The 19,672-nt window shown below is 35.7% G+C and overlaps 1 protein-coding gene across 10 annotated transcripts in view; it reads right to left on the reverse strand.

The window, feature by feature from the left end:
• Positions 1-19,672, reverse strand: part of ANKRD26 (ankyrin repeat domain containing 26) — a 154,232-nt gene that overhangs the window by 52,458 nt on the left and 82,102 nt on the right. For 9 of the 10 annotated variants that reach the window (XR_009356486.1, XR_009356485.1, XM_059183842.1 and 6 more), the window contains 7 exons: positions 17,434-17,467; positions 16,631-16,772; positions 10,747-10,960; positions 8,477-8,660; positions 7,603-7,737; positions 4,894-5,850; positions 3,172-3,324 (listed from right to left, as the gene is read on the reverse strand). Coding sequence is in view for 8 of the 10 variants with exons in the window: in XM_059183842.1 (XP_059039825.1) it covers positions 3,172-3,324; positions 4,894-5,850; positions 7,603-7,737; positions 8,477-8,660; positions 10,747-10,960; positions 16,631-16,772; positions 17,434-17,467 (1,819 nt within the window). In the remaining 2 variants the exon portion in view is untranslated. The remainder of the gene's footprint in view (positions 1-3,171; positions 3,325-4,893; positions 5,851-7,602; positions 7,738-8,476; positions 8,661-10,746; positions 10,961-16,630; positions 16,773-17,433; positions 17,468-19,672) is intronic. The other variant, XM_059183845.1, reaches the window with a different exon arrangement.

Below are 19,672 nucleotides of genomic sequence, written 5' to 3' on the forward strand. Positions count from 1 at the left end.
GTTAAAATGTCGATGCTACCCAGAGTAGTCTACACATTTAATGCAATTCCTATCAAATACCATCAAGGCTTTCATAGAGCTGGAACAAATAATCCTAAAATTTGTATGTAATCAGAAAAAACACCAAATTGCCAAAGGAATGCTGAAAAAGAAAAACAAAACTGGAGGCATCATAATTCCAGACTTCAAGCTCTATAACAAAGCTGTCATCATCAAGACAGTATAGTACTGTAACAAAAACAGACACATAGATCAATGAAACAGAATAGAGAGCCCAGAAATTGACCCTCAAGTCTATGGTCAACTAATCTTCAACAAAGCAGGAAAGAATATCCAATGGAAAAAAGTCTCCTCAAAACAAATAGTGTTGGGAAAATTGGACCGCGACAAGCAGAAGAATAAAACTAGACCATCTTCTTATACCACACACAAAAATAGACTCTAAATGGATTAAAGACCTCAATGTGAGACAGGAATCCATCAAAATCCTTGAAAAGAACACAGGCAGCAACCTCTTCAACCTCAGCCGTAACAACTTCTTCCTAGAAACATCCCCAAAAGCAAGGGGAGCAAGAGCAAAAATGATCTATTGGGACTTCATCAAGAGCAAAAGCTTTTGCACAGCAAAGGAAACAGTCAACACAACCAAAAGACAACTGACAGAATGGAATAAGATATTTGCAAATGACATATCAGATAAAGGGGTAGTATCCAAAGTCTATAAAGAACTTATCATACTCAACACCCAAAGAACAAATAATCCAATCAAGAAATGGGAAGAAGACATGAACAGACATTTCTGCAGAAAAGACATCCAAATGGCCAACAGACAGATGAAAAAGTGCTCAACATCACTTGGCATCAAGGAAATACAAATCAAAACTACACTGAGATACCATCTCACACTGGTCAGAATGGCTAAAAAAAACAAGTCAGGAAACATCAGGTGTTGGCAAGGATGCGAAGAAAGGGGAACCCTCCTACACTGTTGGTGGGAATGCAAGCTGGTCAGCCATTCTGGAAAACAGCATGGAGGTCCCCAAAAAAGTTGAAAATAGAGCTACCTTACAACCCAACAATTGCACTACTGGGTATTTACCCTGAAGATACAAATGTAGTGATCAGAAGGGGCACGTGCACCCGAATGTTTATAGCAGCAATGTCCACAATAGCCAAATGATGGAAAGAACCTAGATGTCCGTCAACAGATGAATGGATAAAGAAGATGTGGTACATATACACAGTGGAATACTATGCAGCCATCAAAAGAAATAAATTCTTGCTATTTGTAATGATGTGGATGAAACTAGAGAGAGGGTATTATGCTGAGTGAAATAAGTCAATCAGAGAAAGACAATTATGATATGAGCTCTCTGATATGAGGAATTTGAGAGGCAATGTGAGGGGTTTAGGGAGTAGGGAAGGAAAAAATGAAACAAGATGGGACCAGGGAGGGAGACAAACTTTTAATCTCAGGAAACAAACTGAGGGAAGGGAGGTGCAAGGGATGGGGTGGCCGGGTGATGAACATTGGGGAGGGTATATGCTATGCTAAGTTCTGTGAATTGTGTAACACTGATGAATCACAGACCTATACCCCTGAAACAAATAATACATTATATGTTAATTTAAAAAAAAAAAAAAGACTGAGAGATGGTGAAATCAACCCAAACTGAGAGGATAAAATGTGATGGCAGGAAAAAAAAATGTGATGGCAGGGAAATAAAAACAAATGTCCCAACAATAACTAAATGAACATTCACAGCAGCATTATTAATGGCCAAAAAGTGGAAACAACCCAAAGGTGCATCAAATGATGAATGAACAAGGGTTTTAGCCCCCAGTGGATACTGTTTAATAATAAGGAATGAAGCACTGATATATGCTATGACACAGATGAACCCCAAAAATATTAAGCGAAGGAAGCTAGTCACAAAGGACCACACATTGTGTGATGCCCTATATATGCAATATTCAGAATGGGCAACTCTATAGAGGCGGGAAGTAGACTGGTGGTTGCCTGAGCATGGGGGCAAGGGTTTCTTTTCAGGGTAATTAAAATGTTCTACTTAGGGGCGCCTGGGTGGCTCAGTGGGTTAAAGCCTCCGCCTTCAGGTCAGGTCATGATCCCGGGGTCCTGGGATTGAGCCCCACATCGGGCTCTCTGCTTGGCAGGGAGTCTGCTTCCCTTCCTCTCTCTCTGCCTGCCTTTCTGCCTACTTGTGATCTCTGTCAAGTAAATAAATAAAATCTTAAAAAATAAATGTTCTACTTTATGGCAGTAATAGTTGCACAACTCTATCAATATACTCAGAAACACTGAACTACACATATTAAATGGGTGAATTGTGTGGAATGTGCATTCTATCTCAATAAAGCTTTTAAAAATCCAATGGCAAGACCTACATAATTTTCTTAATTCTCTCTTTGGGATGTATATAGTATACCTGATCTAAATATTTCTGTACACTTATTATATATTGAAAAGGAAAAGAAAATGAAGGCAATGCCTAAGTTCAACTGGTTTGTGAAATCACTTTTCTGTACAAGTTATCCTGAAATCAGTAGATTCTGTATCCATTCAAAAAAGTGAAGATGAGAAATAAGATAATTTTCTGAAACATTCCATTAAACATTATCTTCTGCTTTTACATGGCTTAGCTCATCATGGTAACAGAGATGTCATTAAAAAACATTGTTTAGGACACCTGGGTGGCTCAGTTGGTTAAGCATCCAACTCGGGATTTTAGCTCAGGTCATGATCTTATGGGTCATGGAGTCAAGCCAGTGTGGGGCTCTGTGCTGGGCAGGGGTCTGCTTGAAATTCTCTCCATCTCCTGCTGCCTCTCCACTCCCACCTCCACCATAAATAAATAAATAAATCTTTAAAGAAATTATTTAGTAGGAAAAAAAACCAATTTCTGTGGGGAATGATGTGTAATTTTCAACTTTCCTAAGGGTAACTACTATCAGAAAAAAAATGTGTAACAAAAATAGCAGAATGAAAGTCAAAGTTTAAGAAATAAGTACATTGTGAAGATACTAAAATTATACTAAATTAATTATAATGAAAATACAAAACGAAGTGGTCCATGGAAGTAAGCATCCTAAAACACTTCATATTATTTAACCAACTACAGATTAACTTGATACGTGACACTTCATACATACCTGATTCCTAATCTGAGCCAGTTTCTTCTTTAAGTCCTGTACCTCATCTTCTAAATTCATACGACAACGTGATGTCACCTCCAGTGAAGCCTCTGACATAGATTGTTTTTTTAGGGTATCAGCCAGTTCTTCTTGAAGTTGTCTCACAGCTACCTAATAAGACATTTCTGTTACTGGTTTTATAAAATCATCTTACTATTAAGTTATGTTAACAATATTTAACTTTGACCTATGTACTTGGAAAATTTCACTACAAACATCAATTCATCTCCTTTTCCTAACATGTACACATTATGGCTGTTTAATGAATTTGGTTAAAGACACAAAAAGATGTTATCCTGCCTAGTCAGTATTTTGTTACTTAGATAATTCAGCCCCACTATCCTTTCCTTGTGGGTGAATTTTCCCAAAGCTTCCCAATCGACTGAAGTCTCAAAAAGAAATGGGTATATAGGTGGGACTAGCATTGGTAAATTCTACAGTATGAAATGTTTTCCTTCTTTTTTATTAGAGGCTTCAATTAATGTCAGAGTTCCTCACATGTTCAATCCTCTGCTCAAATCCTTTTAATAGATAACTATCTCAGAACGTAAGTGAAGTCATTCTAAGGCCTTCAAGAACCTAGATAACCTGGCTTTCACCTCTCTCCCTGACCTCCATTCCTGCTACACAAGAATCCTGCCACCCCTCATTAATCTGAAAATGGAGATCCAATGCCCAATTAATAAATTACAGAGATACAATTCTCTTTGTGTTGGACAAACTTAGGCCCAAATGATAGTAACTGAGCTTTGAAATGAGCAAATTATTTGTAAAATTGCTTTAAAAATTATAAATAGCAGTGGCAAGATTAAATCAAATATAGTTTTGCTAAAGCTCACCACAGTTGTCCCAAATTATGATTTAATGAAAGTAAGTGCCTTCAAAGGATTAAAAGGTCATAAGGATACATGATTATAGACTAAAAATTCAAAATTATATAAATAAGAATAAAATTATGCCAACCTAAAATGTATAAAAAGCTACCATGTATAGCTTGCATAAATGTATAAATGTATAAAAGTATATATGTATATACATATATACATATATTTATACTTATAAATACATACTTATGTATATATGTATACAAAGTACTGAGATACCGTACTTTTTAAGCAGTTCATTTGGGAAATCTGGAGCTAACTGTCAAGTTAATCTGCTTAATTGAATCTCGATTTCAAAATATTCATTTTAGTATTTTGAGCATTTCCATTTATCTGTTCATCATGGTATTAACGTGATGACAAGAATTAAAATTATTTTAGCAGTATAAGACCAAATTATTAATATCAGCCTACTATCTAGTAACAATTTGTAACTTAACTTCTTAAACTTTCATAGAAGACAGAACAATTTTATTCAAATTAAAGCACCTCTCAAGTCTAATTTTTATTGGCTGGATACGAGTTATGTTGACTTACAGTCTATATATTTTTTATATTCAACTAGATTCAAAATTCAGCTATAATCATTTAGGTCATGATCTCGGGGTCATGAGGTGGAGCTCTCCAATGTGGAGCCCTCCTGGGATTCTCTCTCCCTCTACCTCTGACCCACTCCCATTCATGTGTAGGTGCACTCTTTCTAAAATAATAATTTTAACAACAATAATCCATAATCAAATATTGCTTTGAATTTTCTCAGGAAGCTTGAAAAATATTTATCTTTCTGAATACTTACTTCTCTTTCTACTTTCTCCTTTTCATATACATACATTCTTTCTCTTAAAAGATTACGTTCATTGATTAACTCTTGCTTGCTTGCTTCTATTACAAGAGCTTGCTTTTGACTTTCAGCTTCAAGTTTTTTTAGAATATCCTGAAACTGGTCTTGGATATTAATTACCACCTTTTCTTTACTGGAAGCTTTGTTGTGAGCATCATCTAGTTGCTGCTGAAGCAACATATTTTCACTTTGTAGTTGAGATAATCTCTCCTTTAAGGATTCCTGCTTCCCAATGTATTTACTCACTTTATCTTGTGCACTTTGATACGAGTGTTCAATTTCCTTTTTCTGACACTGTGTTTGACTTAGGTCTCTTTGTGCACGTTCTAAAACCAAAGTCTTTTCTCTGAGAGCATCTCTTGTGCGATGGAGCTCAGTTTCCAGAGTATTAAATTTACTTTCAGCTTCAGAAAGGTTCTGAGAAAGAAGCTCATTATCTTCTTTTAGTTTAGACACATCAAAATTCAATTTGTCCTGTACACGAAACCATTCGCCTTTTGCTCTCTGGAAAGCAAGTTCTAGGTCTCTTTTTGATGTCTGACTTTGGTCATAATCCTGTATAGCAGCAGCTAATCTAGCACGGTACGATTCAACTTTTTCGTCCAGTCTTTCTTTGTTTTGCTTTTCATTCTCCAGTTTAGACTTTAGCATTGTGTTCTCAATGCTCAGAGCATTAATCTGTCCACTGTGTTGGAGTTCTGTTTTTGTTAATCTTTCCTCATTCAGTTTTATGGTCTTCTGAAGACTGACATGCTTTTCTTTTAAAATTTCAATGTCTTCACAGTATTTCCTTTCCTTCTCCTGGCTCTGGTTATTTATTGTGTCTATTTCCAGTCTTAGCATAGCGATTTGATCCTCCAAAATGTATTTGTTATGCAACAGATATTTTTCATTTTCGTGACTATTAGAAATCTAAGTAAAACAAAGGAGACTTTTAGTTGGAACACAATAAAATGACATTATGATGATTTTTCTCTGAAATTAAAGAATAAACTACTTTTATACAATGACTAGATTGCAGTAAGTAGATATTGAACTGGAAAAAAGTAAAGTTGGGTCCACACCTCAAGCTTTTACAAGCATAAATTCCCAAAGCTTCAAAAATTTAATTGAAGACAAGGAACGCATGAAAGGAAAAAAGAAAGCAAGACAAAATTTTTAAGACTCTCAGAATTGGAAAGGTCTTTCTCCGATTTATAACAAACCCAGAAAGCCTGAAAAAAAGATTAATAAATCTGACTATACTAAGAATCAAGTTTACAGTCTGACATCTAACACAGGTATGCCACAGTAGAATCCTTAGCTCTGCATATATTTGGACAGATTAAATTTCCTAAAATTCTTTTCCCTCACAATAGTCCATAGAAATTCTACTTTTCTAACATTTCTATAGTCAGTTTTAAGAGATAAATCTACTGATCACTGACAAATCTAGGCCCTGTACTATAAACACTTCTATATACATCAATGAACTCTTTTAGTTACCACAATTCTAGAATGGAGAGGTTCAAAATATTAAGTGAGCTGCAGAACTTCCCGCAGGCCTTCTAAGTCCACTATCAGTGCTCGTGCACCAAACCGGAGCTCTTCTCCAGTGTAAATCATAAAGACAAAGGAAGCCTCATATTTCACATAAAATATCAATGGTAAATAAGGTAAAATTTATACAGCTCTTAGAAAAGTCATGAGAGGGACACCTGGGTGGCTCAGTTGGTTAAGCAGCTGCCTTCAGCTCAGGTCATGATCCCAGCGTCCTGGGATCAAGTCCCACATCGGGCTCCTTGCTCGGCGGGGAGCCTGCTTCTCCCTCTGCCTCTGCCTGCCATTCTGTCTGCCTGTGCTCAGTCTCTCTCCCTCTCTCTCTGATAAATAAATAAAATCTTTAAAAGAAAAAAAAAAAAAAGAAAAGTCATGAGATTATTTGCTGCCGCAATAAATTTTTTTCCGCATCATGATGTTTAAAATGGTAATAAATACAAAATAGGGAAAAACACTAAGCTATTTTATTAGGAATAAAATATTCATCAATAAATTATCATTAGCATATGATTATTTCAAAGGCACCTTATAATGAAATAGGATACTCCTTGGAGCAAATTGCTACTTTTCTCAAAAGTAAGAGACTAACATCCAAAATAAAGTCTCTGAACAGGCTATATACATTTCCTCCTGTTCATCAGCGGAAGTGTTAAGCTAAACTACTGAGAGAGAGGTGAGGAAATAACTGCAGAAAACTGAAACATATGTGGTTAGTTGCAACAGTTTTGAGCTTATGGTTATGGAAAATAAAAAAAGCCTCTCCCTTTGGATGAAGACATTAAGAATGTCACTATTTGATTCTTGCAGACAAATGCATTTAAATAAGAATATTACTTTATCCACAGGACCCAAAATGCCACTGACATTTATATATAGACATATCTATATATATATAGATATATATGCTTTAAAAATCCTCTATGCTTTCCATGATCTGCAGTGTTAGTTTTAAAAATATACATATATATATGGATAAAATATATATATACAAAGACCCAAATACACACACACACACACACGGAGAAAAAAATACACACACGGAGAAAAAATAATAATTTTAGAAAATCAAATATATATACATACAAAACATACACACATGTACTTCAAAATAACTAAAGAAAATACCCCAGAACTCCTTTTGTTATCCATTTCTATCTCCTTTTGTTTGCAAAGGTGATTGTTCAGAATTCCATCTTGTAATATTCTGGCATCCTGTTCTCGACAAAGTTGTTTCTTAGTATCATTCCATTCTTCCACAACCTAAAGACATATTTTCATTAGGATTTTGGTTGATACCATTAAAAAAAAAAGTCAAAAGCTTAAGAGAACTTAAAAAAATGTTCAAAAGAAGTAGCCTTTTTAAATACAAGCACTTTTATCCTACACGAGTAACTCAAATTTTAACTTAAATGACAGCTACATTTGTCATAGAGTAAAAATACAGGTAGATGTAGTATGTGAAATAAAATTTCTTTACAAAACATTTAACTAGCTCAAACATAGTCTCAAGGTGATTTAGCCTCTATTTTAATATAAAAAATCCAAAACTGGGGTGTCTGGGTAGCTCAGTTAGTTAAGTGTCAAGTTGGTTAACTTGGTTTCAGCTCAGGTCATGATCTCAAGCTTTTTAAGATCCAACCCTGAGTCAGGCTCTGCACTCAGAGTCTGCTTGAGATTCTTATCCCTTCCTTTCCCTCCCCTTCTACACATTCCCATACTCATCCTCTCTCTCTAAAAATAAATAAAATCTTTAAAAAAAAAAAAGCCAACATGCATATTTATCTCAATTTACCCTCCATCCCTTCATTCAGAAAATATACATAAGGTGTATATGAGAAGCCAAGAACTCCAATAAATTAATTATTTTAGCTATAAATATCATAGTTCCTATTAGTATAAAACCAATTTTTAATCTATTTTATAACTAAGTAATATACATTAAATCAAAGGGATATTATAAATAATACTGATGGAAATATGCAACATTTATCAGACTTACCTGATTGAAATCATTTTTTACAGTCCTCAGTTCCATATCTAGTGTTCTAAGATTAAGTTCAAGTTCTTGTTTCATTTCAACTTCTTTATTATATTGCTCTTCTTTTCTTATTAGTTGCTCCTGAATCTTTTCATATAACATTTCAGCATTTCTTCTTCTTTCTTTTTCTTGTTTTAAAGTAAATCTGCAAATAAATGTGCTTATTTTAGGGTGCCTGGGTGGCTCAGTGGTTTAAGCCGCTGCCTTCGGCTCAGGTCATGATCCCAGAGTCCTGGGATCGAGTCCCACATCGGGTTCTCTGCTCAGCAGGGAGCCTGCTTCCTCCTCTCTCTCTCTGCCTGCCTCTCTGCCTACATGTAATCTCTCTGTCAAATAAATAAATAAATAATCTTTAAAAAAAAAAATAAATAAATGTGCTTATTTTAAAATTTGTTTTGTAAACAATAAAAATCTCATGTTATGATCTCGTGCCACATATGCTGGTTTATTATCCAAATGAAATTTCTATGTACTCAATTTTTTTCCTTTCTAGGGCTCATGTTTGTAATTTCTCACTTCAATCTCTTCCAAAAGATATATATATAGTTGAAAAGAAGCAATGAAAAAGCATTATGCTGCTTAGTACTAATATCTCTGGGAGACATCTCTAGGAGATATTGTAGGGAAAGGAATTTTTAAATTATTCAAGAAAGAATGGAAAATTATTGTTTTTTCCACATACTCGTAATTACTCCTCCATTAGAAAAGATAATTTAGTTACTATTTAAAAAGTAAAGTTCTTGTTTATAAAAAAGTTATAATTTATTACAAGTAGATTGCTACTTCACGAAACATCACAGGTACAGCAGTGTAAGATAGCATCTGTAGATGCATTTACACAACGTACACGGGCAGATTACTGTGATCCAGGACTAGGCTAGGGAGTCAAATATCTGTTGCCCTATGATTTTTATGTTTCTTCTTCTGCAATACTCTCAATTTACCTTGTTGATTATTATTCATTTCATTTTTTAAAAGATTTTATCTATTTATTTGAAGAGAGAACACAAAAAGGTGGAGTAGCAGGCAGAGGGAGAGGGAAAAGCAGGCTCCCCGCTGAGTAAGAAGCCCAATGGGGGACTCAATCCCAGCACCCCGGAATAGTGACCTGAGCCAAAGGCAGACACTTTTAAAGATTTTTCTTTATTTATCTGACAGAGATCACAAGTAGGCAGAGAGGCAGGCAGAGAGAGAGGAGGAAGCAGGCTCCCTGCAGTGCAGAGAGCCTGATGTGGGGCTTGATCCGAGGACCCTGGGATCATGACCTGAGCCGAAGGCAGAGGCTTAACCCACTGAGCCACCCAGGTGCCCCAGGCAGACACTTAACCAACTGAGCCATCCAGGTGCCCCTGATCCGTTTTCTTTTTTTAAATTAACATATAATGTATTATTTTCTTCCCCTATTATCCATTTAATAAATCATTTGAAAACCCCTTTTATAACAACACAGGATATATATTAAGTAAATAATAAAGAGTAATATGTGTTTGCAGCATGGAGTTTTGAATTAATTTCATCAACATATAAGAGAGATGCTGAGAAAACTTAGCAGTAATCATTTTCTATTTCACCTTTTAATCACTGCATATGTTTAAAACTAGTTTTTAAAAATTTTTCTGTCTTGAGAAAAATGGCCATTTTATACTCCGTTGATGACCATAAAAATTAATATAAAATTCCCTGAGAACAATTTAAAAATAGGATCAAAGACCTTCTTTAAAAATTTTTATACTTTAAGTAAACAACACTACATTGAAGAATTTATTCCAAGTAACCAGAAATGTAGAAACAGATTTATATAAAAGACATTCCTTAAAGCATTAATTGAAGTATAGAAAATGGAGGGGGATCCAAAATTCAATTTGGTAAATAATGAGGTTTCCACATGGTGGATTTCTATATGGTCATTAAAATTGTGATTTGGAATATTCATTAAATTATTAAAAGTATTCACTGTTAAGAACTTGCTGTATTATTACGAAGAATCTCATACTTCACAATACTAAAGACATTTTCTTCCCTATAAAATCCCAGAAGGTAAGTTAGCAATTTCAAAACTTCTACGCATCTGTAGATAAAAGTAAATAATTCAAGGGGTGCCTGGCTGGCTCAACTGGTAGAACATGCGACTCTTGAGTTCAAGCCCCACATATATTGGGTGTGGAGCCTATTAAAAAAAAAAAAGAAAAAGAAAATAGTTCAAGTATTTCCTTAAAACCAAGATATCATACCTCAAACTGCAGAGTTCTTGCTCCCATTCTACTTTTTGAAGCTCCAACTTCGATATCACTTCTTTTGTTTCTGACAGCTCCTTTTGTAGTCTATTAGCCTTATTTTCCATTTTTTTATTTTTTCTTTTAAGTTGTCCACAGTGATTTTTTTTAAGTTCTATTAATCTTTCATATGAAAGTACCATATCCTGGATTTTCAGTAAACTGACAGAATCTATATCAGAGAAAAAACAAAAGCAAATAAAATATATAGGGCACCTGGGTGGCTCAGCTGGTTTAAGCATCTGGTTTCAGCTCAGGTCATAATCCCAGAGTTGTCCGATCAAGCCCTGCATCGGGCTCCACTCAGCATGGAGTCTGCTTGAGATTCTTTCCCCCTTCCCTCCCTCCCCCTCTGTTCTCTCCCACTCCCCGGTCATGCTCTCTCTCCAATAAATTAGTTAAATATTTAAAAAAGAAAAAGAAATAAAATATATGAGTACTTCTTGCATATGAAGGACTATATGCTTTCACATCCACTCATTCATACATTAAACAAATATATATTGAATGATTTCAATATAAAATATATTACTGAGATGCCTGGGTGTCTCAGTAGGTTAAGCATCTGCCTTCAGCTCAGGTCATGATCTCAGGGTCCTGGGATCAAACACTACATTGGGCTCCCTACTCAGTGGAGAGTCTGCTTCTCCCCCTGCCTATGCCCCTCCCCCTGCTTATGCACTCTGTCTCTTAAATAAATAAAATTTTTTAAAAAGCAAAACATATTACACTAAGCTCTGCAGATCTCTGGCTTTTATTTAGCTTAAAGTCTAGTGAAGGAGAACGCAATTATAAATTCAGATAGTTCCTATAATAAAAGAGTTCTATGACCACATAACATAACTTGATCTATGATAAGAAGGGAAGATTTCCCTGAGGAACTATTCTGAGAAATGAAGGAGGAGAGGGAAGCATGTGAGCAAACGAGGAAGGAGAGCATTAAAGACAGTCTACAGCATGTGCCAAAGTTCTATTGCAATCTGCTTCTGGCCAAGATGGAGTAACAGGTACTGATATATCTTCCTACCCGAAAAAAGCCAAACAAAAAACAGGTAAAATACACTTTAAAATCATTTTCAAGGGACACCTGGGTGGCTCAGTTGGTTGGACGACTGCTTTCGGCTCAGGTCATGATCCTGGAGTCCCGGGATCGAGTCCCGCATCGGGCTCCCAGCTCCATGGGGAGTCTGCTTCTCCCTCTGACCTTCTCCTCGTTCATGCTTTCTCTCACTGTCTCTCTCTCAAGTAAATAAATAAAATCTTTAAAAAAAAAAAAATAAAATAAAATCATTTTCAAGAAAAAGGAATTCAGGCAATGAAGGACAATGATCCCTGAAAACACAAGTTAGCCTAACACATACCTGAGCTCACTGCCTTGGGACAATTTCCAGGCCATGACACAGGTGAAAAAACTGAGATAGATTCTACCAGACTCCCCAAGTTCAGGTGATGAAACTGAGTCTGGTGAAACTAAGACAGATGAGACCAGAGGTCAAAGCACTGGCGAGAGAAAGCAGAACAAAGAAAGAATCCTGGAGATCAGAAGAGTAATAACCAATGCATGCACGTAAGGAAATTTCCTGTGACCGAGGAAAGATCCATCTGGAAAGAGCAGAGGAAACCCTGCCTGGAGCTCATATGGCACCAGGGGCAGTATCTTATCCCCATTATCCATGCTGTAAAAACTCATAACCCACAGCACAATGAATAGAGTAAGTAGGTCGTGCCTCAGCAGTGGGGAATTATGAGCTCTAGGCTGAACACTACTCTGGATTCACCTAACAATTCATAAGAGCAGGATGGGAAAGGATCAAACTGTTTGTCATTAACTGAGCTAGAACTCCAAAGAAAGCATAAAAAGGTAAGCAGAGGCATACAAGCTAATTTTTAAAAAACCAAATAGCACTTACAGAGATGTAAATTATGTCAGACATGAAAAACACGTATTAGACAGTGGACTGGAATAAACACATATTAGACAGCTCAAAATAAAAGACTGAAATTTGACATCAGAAAACTGAGAAGGGATGCCTGGGTGGCTCAGTTGGTTAAGCAGCTGCCTTCGGCTCAGATCATGATCCCAGCGTCCTGGGATCGAGTCCCACATCAGGCTCCTTGCTCGGCAGGGAGCCTGCTTCTCCCTCTGCCTCTGCCTACCATTGTGTCTGCCTGTGCTCACTCTCTCCCCCTCTCTCTCTCTGATAAAATAAATAAAACCTTTAAAAAAAAAAAAAAAGAAAAGAAAACTGTGAGAAAACTTCAAGTAGCTAATATACAATTCCCCAAAGAGGCAGAGGAAAGGAACTAGAAAAAACATTCGAAGAAAAAATGACGGGGCACCTGAGTGGATTCGTCAGTGGGCATATGTCTTCAGCTCAGGTCATGATCTCATGATCTCAGGGTCCTAGGATCAAGCCCAGTGTTGGACTCCCCGATTACAGGGGAGTCTGCCTATCCCTCTTCTTCTGCCCCTCCCCCCTGGCTCCTGCACTCTCTCTCTCCCTCCTTCTCGCTCTCCAATAAATGAATAAAATATTTTAAAAAAAGAAAAGAAAAAATGGCCAAAAACTTTCTAAACTTAATGAAAACTATAAACCCACAGATCCAGAAGGATCTGGCAAAGGAAGTAAACCTTTATAATTTTCTTAAACGACATATGATGTGTTATAACATTACTAGATGGAGGACTATGAGGCTTAAGTCATATACTTTAGGTTCTAATCACCAAAATAGCAAAACTAAAGAGTTATAGCTAGTAAGCAAAATACATACATACATATACACACATAAATAAAACTAAATCATAAAAATTACTTGATTAATCCAAAAGAAATCAGAAAAAGAAGAGAATGGAATGAAGATCAGAAAGGACAAATTGAAGTCAAACAACATGATGACAGATTCAAATCGACTACATCAATAATCACATTAAATGAAAATGGTCTAAAAGCCTCAATGAAAAGGTAGACTGTCAAAATGGATAAAAAAGGAAGACCCAGTTGGGACGCCTGGGTGGCTCAGTTGGTTAAGCAGCTGCCTTCGGCTCAGGTCATGATCCCAGCGTCCTGGGATCGAGTCCCACATTGGGCTCCTTGCTCCGCAGGGAGCCTGCTTCTCCCTCTGACTCTGCCTTCCACTCTGTCTGCCTATGCTCGCTCTCACTCGCTCTCTCTCTGACAAATAAATAAATAAAATCTTTAAAAAAAAAAAAAAAAAGGAAGACCCAGCTATCTGCCACCTATAAAAAATGCACTTTAATTGTAAAAACTACAAACGTGTTAAGAGGCCAGAAATATAATTGACCACACGAACACTTGGCAAAAGAAAGCTGAGCCTGAGCGGTTACATTAATACCAGACAAAATAGATTTCGAAGCAAAAAACATCAGTGGCAATAAATAAGTTCATTTAATAATGATAAAAGGGTCAACTAAAGGAAGCATAATAAACCTAAATGTTTATGCATCTATTAATAGGTTCAAAATACATAAAGTAAAAATTGACAGAACTTCAGAGAAACAAGCAAATTCACAATTACAGTCTGAGATTTCAGTAGGCAGAAAATCAGCAAGGACATAGTAGACTTGAATGCCACCATTCTTCTCAAGCATCCATGGAACACTTGCCGAAAAAGACTATATTCTGGGTCATAAAATAAATTATAATAAAAGGAGTAAGTCAAAAGAACTAAAGTCATAAGAGTGTGTTTTGTGACCACAAAGAAATCAAATTAGAAATCAAGAATAAAAATATCTCTGGAGAATACTCAAATATTTGCAAACAAATTAACACACATCTAAATAAACCCTGGGTCAGGGAGCCTGGGTGGCTCAGTCAGTTATGTGTCTGTCTTCGGCTCAGGTCATGATCTCAGGGTCCTGGAATCAAGCCCCAACTGGGTTCCCTGCTTAGAGGGGAGTCTGCTTCCCCCCAGCTCATGTTCGCTCTCTCTCTCTCTCTCTAAAATAAATAAAATCTTTAAATAACCCCTGGGTCAAAGAGGTAAAGAAAAAAGAAATTAGAAAATATTCTGAACTGAATGGAAATGAACTTATAACACATTAGAATTTCTGGAATCCTGCAATAGCAGCACTCACATGAACATTTATAGCACTAAATGTATGTACTAAAAAAGAAGAAAAGTCTCAAACTGATGACCTCTAGCTCCACCTTAAAAAATTAGTAAAACAGTAGTTTAAAAAAGTTTGATAAACTTTGGTTATGTAGAAAATTTTGACAGAATGTTTTAAGAAGCTACTAAAACTAATAAGTAAACTTACCAAGTTCAAGAATAAACCTGGACCCATACCCTGTATCATAAATTAAAAAAGAATTCAAAATGGGGGCACCTGCATGGCTTAGTCAGTTAAGTGACTGCCTTCGGCTCAGGTCATGACAGGTCCTGGGATCGAGTCCCATGTCCAGCTCTCTGCTCAGCAGGGAGCCTGGTTCTCCCTCTCCCTCAGCCTGCCATTCCCCCTGCTCATGCTCTCTCACTCTGTCAAATAAATAAATAAATCTTAAAAAAAAAAAAAATACAAACTGGATCTCATGGATCACAGATCTAAATGTAAGATCTAAAACAATAAAACTTTGTTCTTCAACTGCAAAACTTCTAAAAGAAAGCATGAGAAAACCTCTGACCTAGTGTTAGGCAAAGATTTCTCAGATAGGAACACCAAAAGCAAAAATCCATAAAAGAACAAAGGTAGAAACTGGACTTCATCAAAAAGAAAAACGGCTCTTCCAAAGATACTGCTGAGAAATGAAAAGTCACAGACTGGGAGAAAATATTGGCAAAAAAATTACAGGTGATAAAGGAACTATCTAGAATATGTATATCTATGTATATCTAGAATATAAAAAGAATTCTCAAAACTCAACAGGTAAGAAAGTCTAATTTTTAAAATGACAAAGGATTTGGACAGTTCAAAGAAGATATACAGATAGCAAATAAGCCCACAAAGATATGCTCAACATCGTAAGTTATTAGGGAAATGTCTATTAAAACCATAATGATACATATACTATAGACCCATTGGAACATCAAAGATTTAAAAAACTGACAATGAATATATAGGGACATGAATATATAGGGAGAAATCAGAACTCTCAGACATTGCTGGTGGGAACTGAAAATGGTGCAACTACTTTAGAAAACCATTCGGCAGTTTCATAATGAGGGAATACAAAGAGACATGAGACTTAAGGGTTATTACCTGTCTGAATTACAGTTATGGTTCATATGCATATACATATGTCAAAACTATCAAATTATACACTTCATACATGTGCAGTTGCCCTAACTTAAGCTGTTAAGGAGGAAAAGCTCTATTATAAGAAAAAATATCTAAAACAGTGGCTGAGATACAGACAGAAGGATATGAAAGATGAAGCTGAAAATTGTGGTCTTTCACCCTAGAACGATGAGAAGTAATAGCTAAGCTTTAAGCAAGTGGGTCATGTGATGAAATATAAATTTTTAAAAATATATGGTAACTATGGTTGCAGAGTAGACCAAGATTCTGGGAGGTGGAATGACAGGGAAAACAGTCCTGAGGTTGTTTCAGTATTCTAGGACAAATATAGTGGTAACCTGACCTTGGGTGAAGGCACAGAAGAGGAGAGTTAACACATATCAGGTGTGCCATTCCCATGATGAAAAACACAGTGGAAATTACAGCTCTTTGGCTATAAGTATTCAACATTTCTCTATTTTCATATAAAATGTATTTCTGAGATGAGTAGCTCTATAACACATCAGTGTTGTATGGTACAGCACTAGAAAAAAGTGCACATATTACTATAGTAATGTACATACAAAGGCTTCACAATGGTCTTACCTTTACAATCCATGCCATGCTGCTCAATTAGCGACATGCAAATCATATAATTAGAGCAAGGCATGTGGAAATCCTCTGAAATTGTTTCAGATGACGGAGTTAAGTCATCAAGGTCATCCACAGAATCAATTTGCTTTTTGACCTACAAATAAATAATACTACTTCAAAATGTCCCCTAAATATTGATAAAATATAGTAAGTGTAGAGAGATTAGATAAACAGCCGTATCTTTTTATAAGAGCAAAGAAAAGGTACTTTCAAAAGGACTGATTTTTATCAAAACGACCTTTATCAGTAACTAGTGTTTCTGAACAACTTTTTCAAAGTAAATATCTGTACAACAAAGGCAGATATTCTCTTTTTTTACTATACCATTCCGAAAGTGATTTTTTACCATGGAATAATATTTCTGATAAACATGATTTGTGGTGCGAAAACAATGAATACTGTTAGCTGAAAAGAAATAAAAATAGGGGCGCCTGGGTGGCTCAGTGGGTTAAAGCCTCTGCCTTCAGCTCAGGTCATGATCTCAGGGTCCGGGGATTGAGCCCCGCATCGGGCTCTCTGCTCAGTGGGGAGCCTGCTTCTGTTCCTCTCCTGCCTGCCTCTCTCCCTACTTGTGATCTGTCAAATAAATAAATAAAATCTTTTTAAAAATAAATAAATAAAAATAAAAATAAATAAATAAATGAATGAATAAATAAAAGAATTACCTACTGATGCTAAAAAAACATAATAAAATAAAAATTTAAAAATTAATAAATGAAATAATATTGTGTGTGTGTGTGTGTATTTTTTTTTACCTCTTCCGCTTCACTAGATGTTTTCTTTGCAGGTCTAAAAAAAAAAAAAATTCTTTTCAGGCAAATATTAAATACTTAAAATACAAAGAATATCTAAATCTTATCTATATTATTAATAATCTTAACAGAGCATTAAATTTAGATCAAACAGACAAAAAGCAAAGGAAAATCATAATGTTACATGCATTATTTGATACAAAGAAATATACCACATTTTTTGTTGTCATTTTCAATAAAAACAAGTTTTTACTGGCTCTAAAAACTATTTGGAAAGTGCAAGTTAAGTTCTTATATGAATGAAATCCTTTTTTAATAATCATGATATTAGTGTTTTGAGGATCTACTGTGTAAATACTATGCATTATTATGAAAACTTTAAATGTTTTAAAGGTATTTTAAACCTCACAATAATCTTATAAATGGAGGTAATTATATTAGGTATTTTACACAGGAAGAAAATGAGGCACAGAAAAAAGTAACTTCCCAAAGCCAGTGCAGGTGGTCAGGAGTAGACCCAGAATTCAATCCAGGAAATGTGCCTTCAAAACACACGTTTTACAGTATGTGATGAAAGTAATAATTTAAGTGTTTTTTAAGTATCTGATAGCAAATGAATCTATTAGTATACCATTTTAGCTATAATTGTAAATAATAATTCAAGGATGTCCCTTTGGCTATTCGAGGTCTTTTCTGGTTCCATATAAATTTTAGCATTATTTGTTCCATTTCTTTGAAAAAGATGGATGGTACTTTGATAGGAATTGCATTAAATGTGTAGATTGCTTTAGGTAGCATAGACATTTTCACAATATTTATTCTTCCAATCCAGGAGCATGGAACATTTTTCCATTTCTTTGTGTCTTCCTCAATTTCTTTCATGAGTACTTTATAGTTTTCTGAGTATAGATTCTGTGTCTCTTTGGTTAGGTTTATTCCTAGGTATCTTATGGTTTTGGATGCAATTGTAAATGGGATTGACTCCTTAATATCTCTTTCTTCTGTCTTGCTGTTGGTGTAGAGAAATGCAACTGATTTCTGTGCATTGATTTTATATCCTGACACTTTACTGAATTCCTGTATAAGTTCTAGCAGTTTTGGAGTGGAGTCTTTTGGGTTTTCCACATATAGTATCATATCATCTGCGAAGAGTGATAATTTGACTTCTTCTTTGCCGATTTGGATGCCTTTAATTTCCTTTTGTTGTCTGATTGCTGAGGCTAGGACCTCTAGTACGATGTTGAATAGCAGTGGTGATAATGGACATCCCTGCCGTGTTCCTGACCTTAGCCGAAAAGCTTTCAGTTTTTCTCCATTGAGAATGATATTTGCGGTGGGTTTTTCATAGATGGCTTTGATGATATTGAGGTATGTGCCCTCTATCCCTACACTTTGAAGAGTTTTGGTCAGGAAGGGATGCTTTGTCAAATGCTTTTTCAGCATCTATTGAGAGTATCATATGGTTCTTGTTCTTTCTTTTATTGATGTGTTGTATCACATTGACTGATTTGCGGATGTTGAACCAACCTTGCAGCCCTGGAATAAATCCCACTTGGTCGTGGTGAATAATCCTTTTAATGTACTGTTGAATCCTATTGGCTAGTATTTTGGTGAGTATTTTCGCATCTGTGTTCATCAAGGATATCGGTCTATAGCTCTCTTTTTTGGTGGGATCCTTGTCTGGTTTTGAAATCAAGGTGATGCTGGCCTCATAAAATGAGTTTGGAAGTTTTCCTTCCATTTCTATTTTTTGGAACAGTTTCAGGAGAATAGGAATTAGTTCTTCTTTAAATGTTTGGTAGAATTCCCCCGGGAAGCCGTCTGGCCCTGGGCTTTTGTTTGTTTGGAGATTTTAAATGACTGTTTCAATCTCCTTACTGGTTATGGGTCTGTTCAGGCTTTCTATTTCTTCCTGGTTCAGTTGTGGTAGTTTATATGTTTCTAGGAATGCATCCATTTCTTCCAGATTGTCAAATTTATTGCCGTAGAGTTGCTCATAGTATGTTCTTATAATAGTTTGTATTTCTTTGGTGTTAGTTGTGATCTCTCCTCTTTCATTCATGATTTTATTTATTTGGGTCCTTTCTCTTTTCTTTTTGATAAGTCGGGTCAGGGGTTTATCAATTTTATTAATTCTTTCAAAGAACCAGCTCCTAGTTTCGTTGATTTGTTCTATTATTTTTTTGGTTTCTATTTCATTGATTTCTGCTCTGATCTTTATGATTTCTCTTCTCCTGCTGGG

Source organism: Mustela lutreola, chromosome 8 (genome assembly GCF_030435805.1).
Source record: "Mustela lutreola isolate mMusLut2 chromosome 8, mMusLut2.pri, whole genome shotgun sequence".
Taxonomy (NCBI): Eukaryota; Metazoa; Chordata; class Mammalia; order Carnivora; family Mustelidae; genus Mustela; species Mustela lutreola.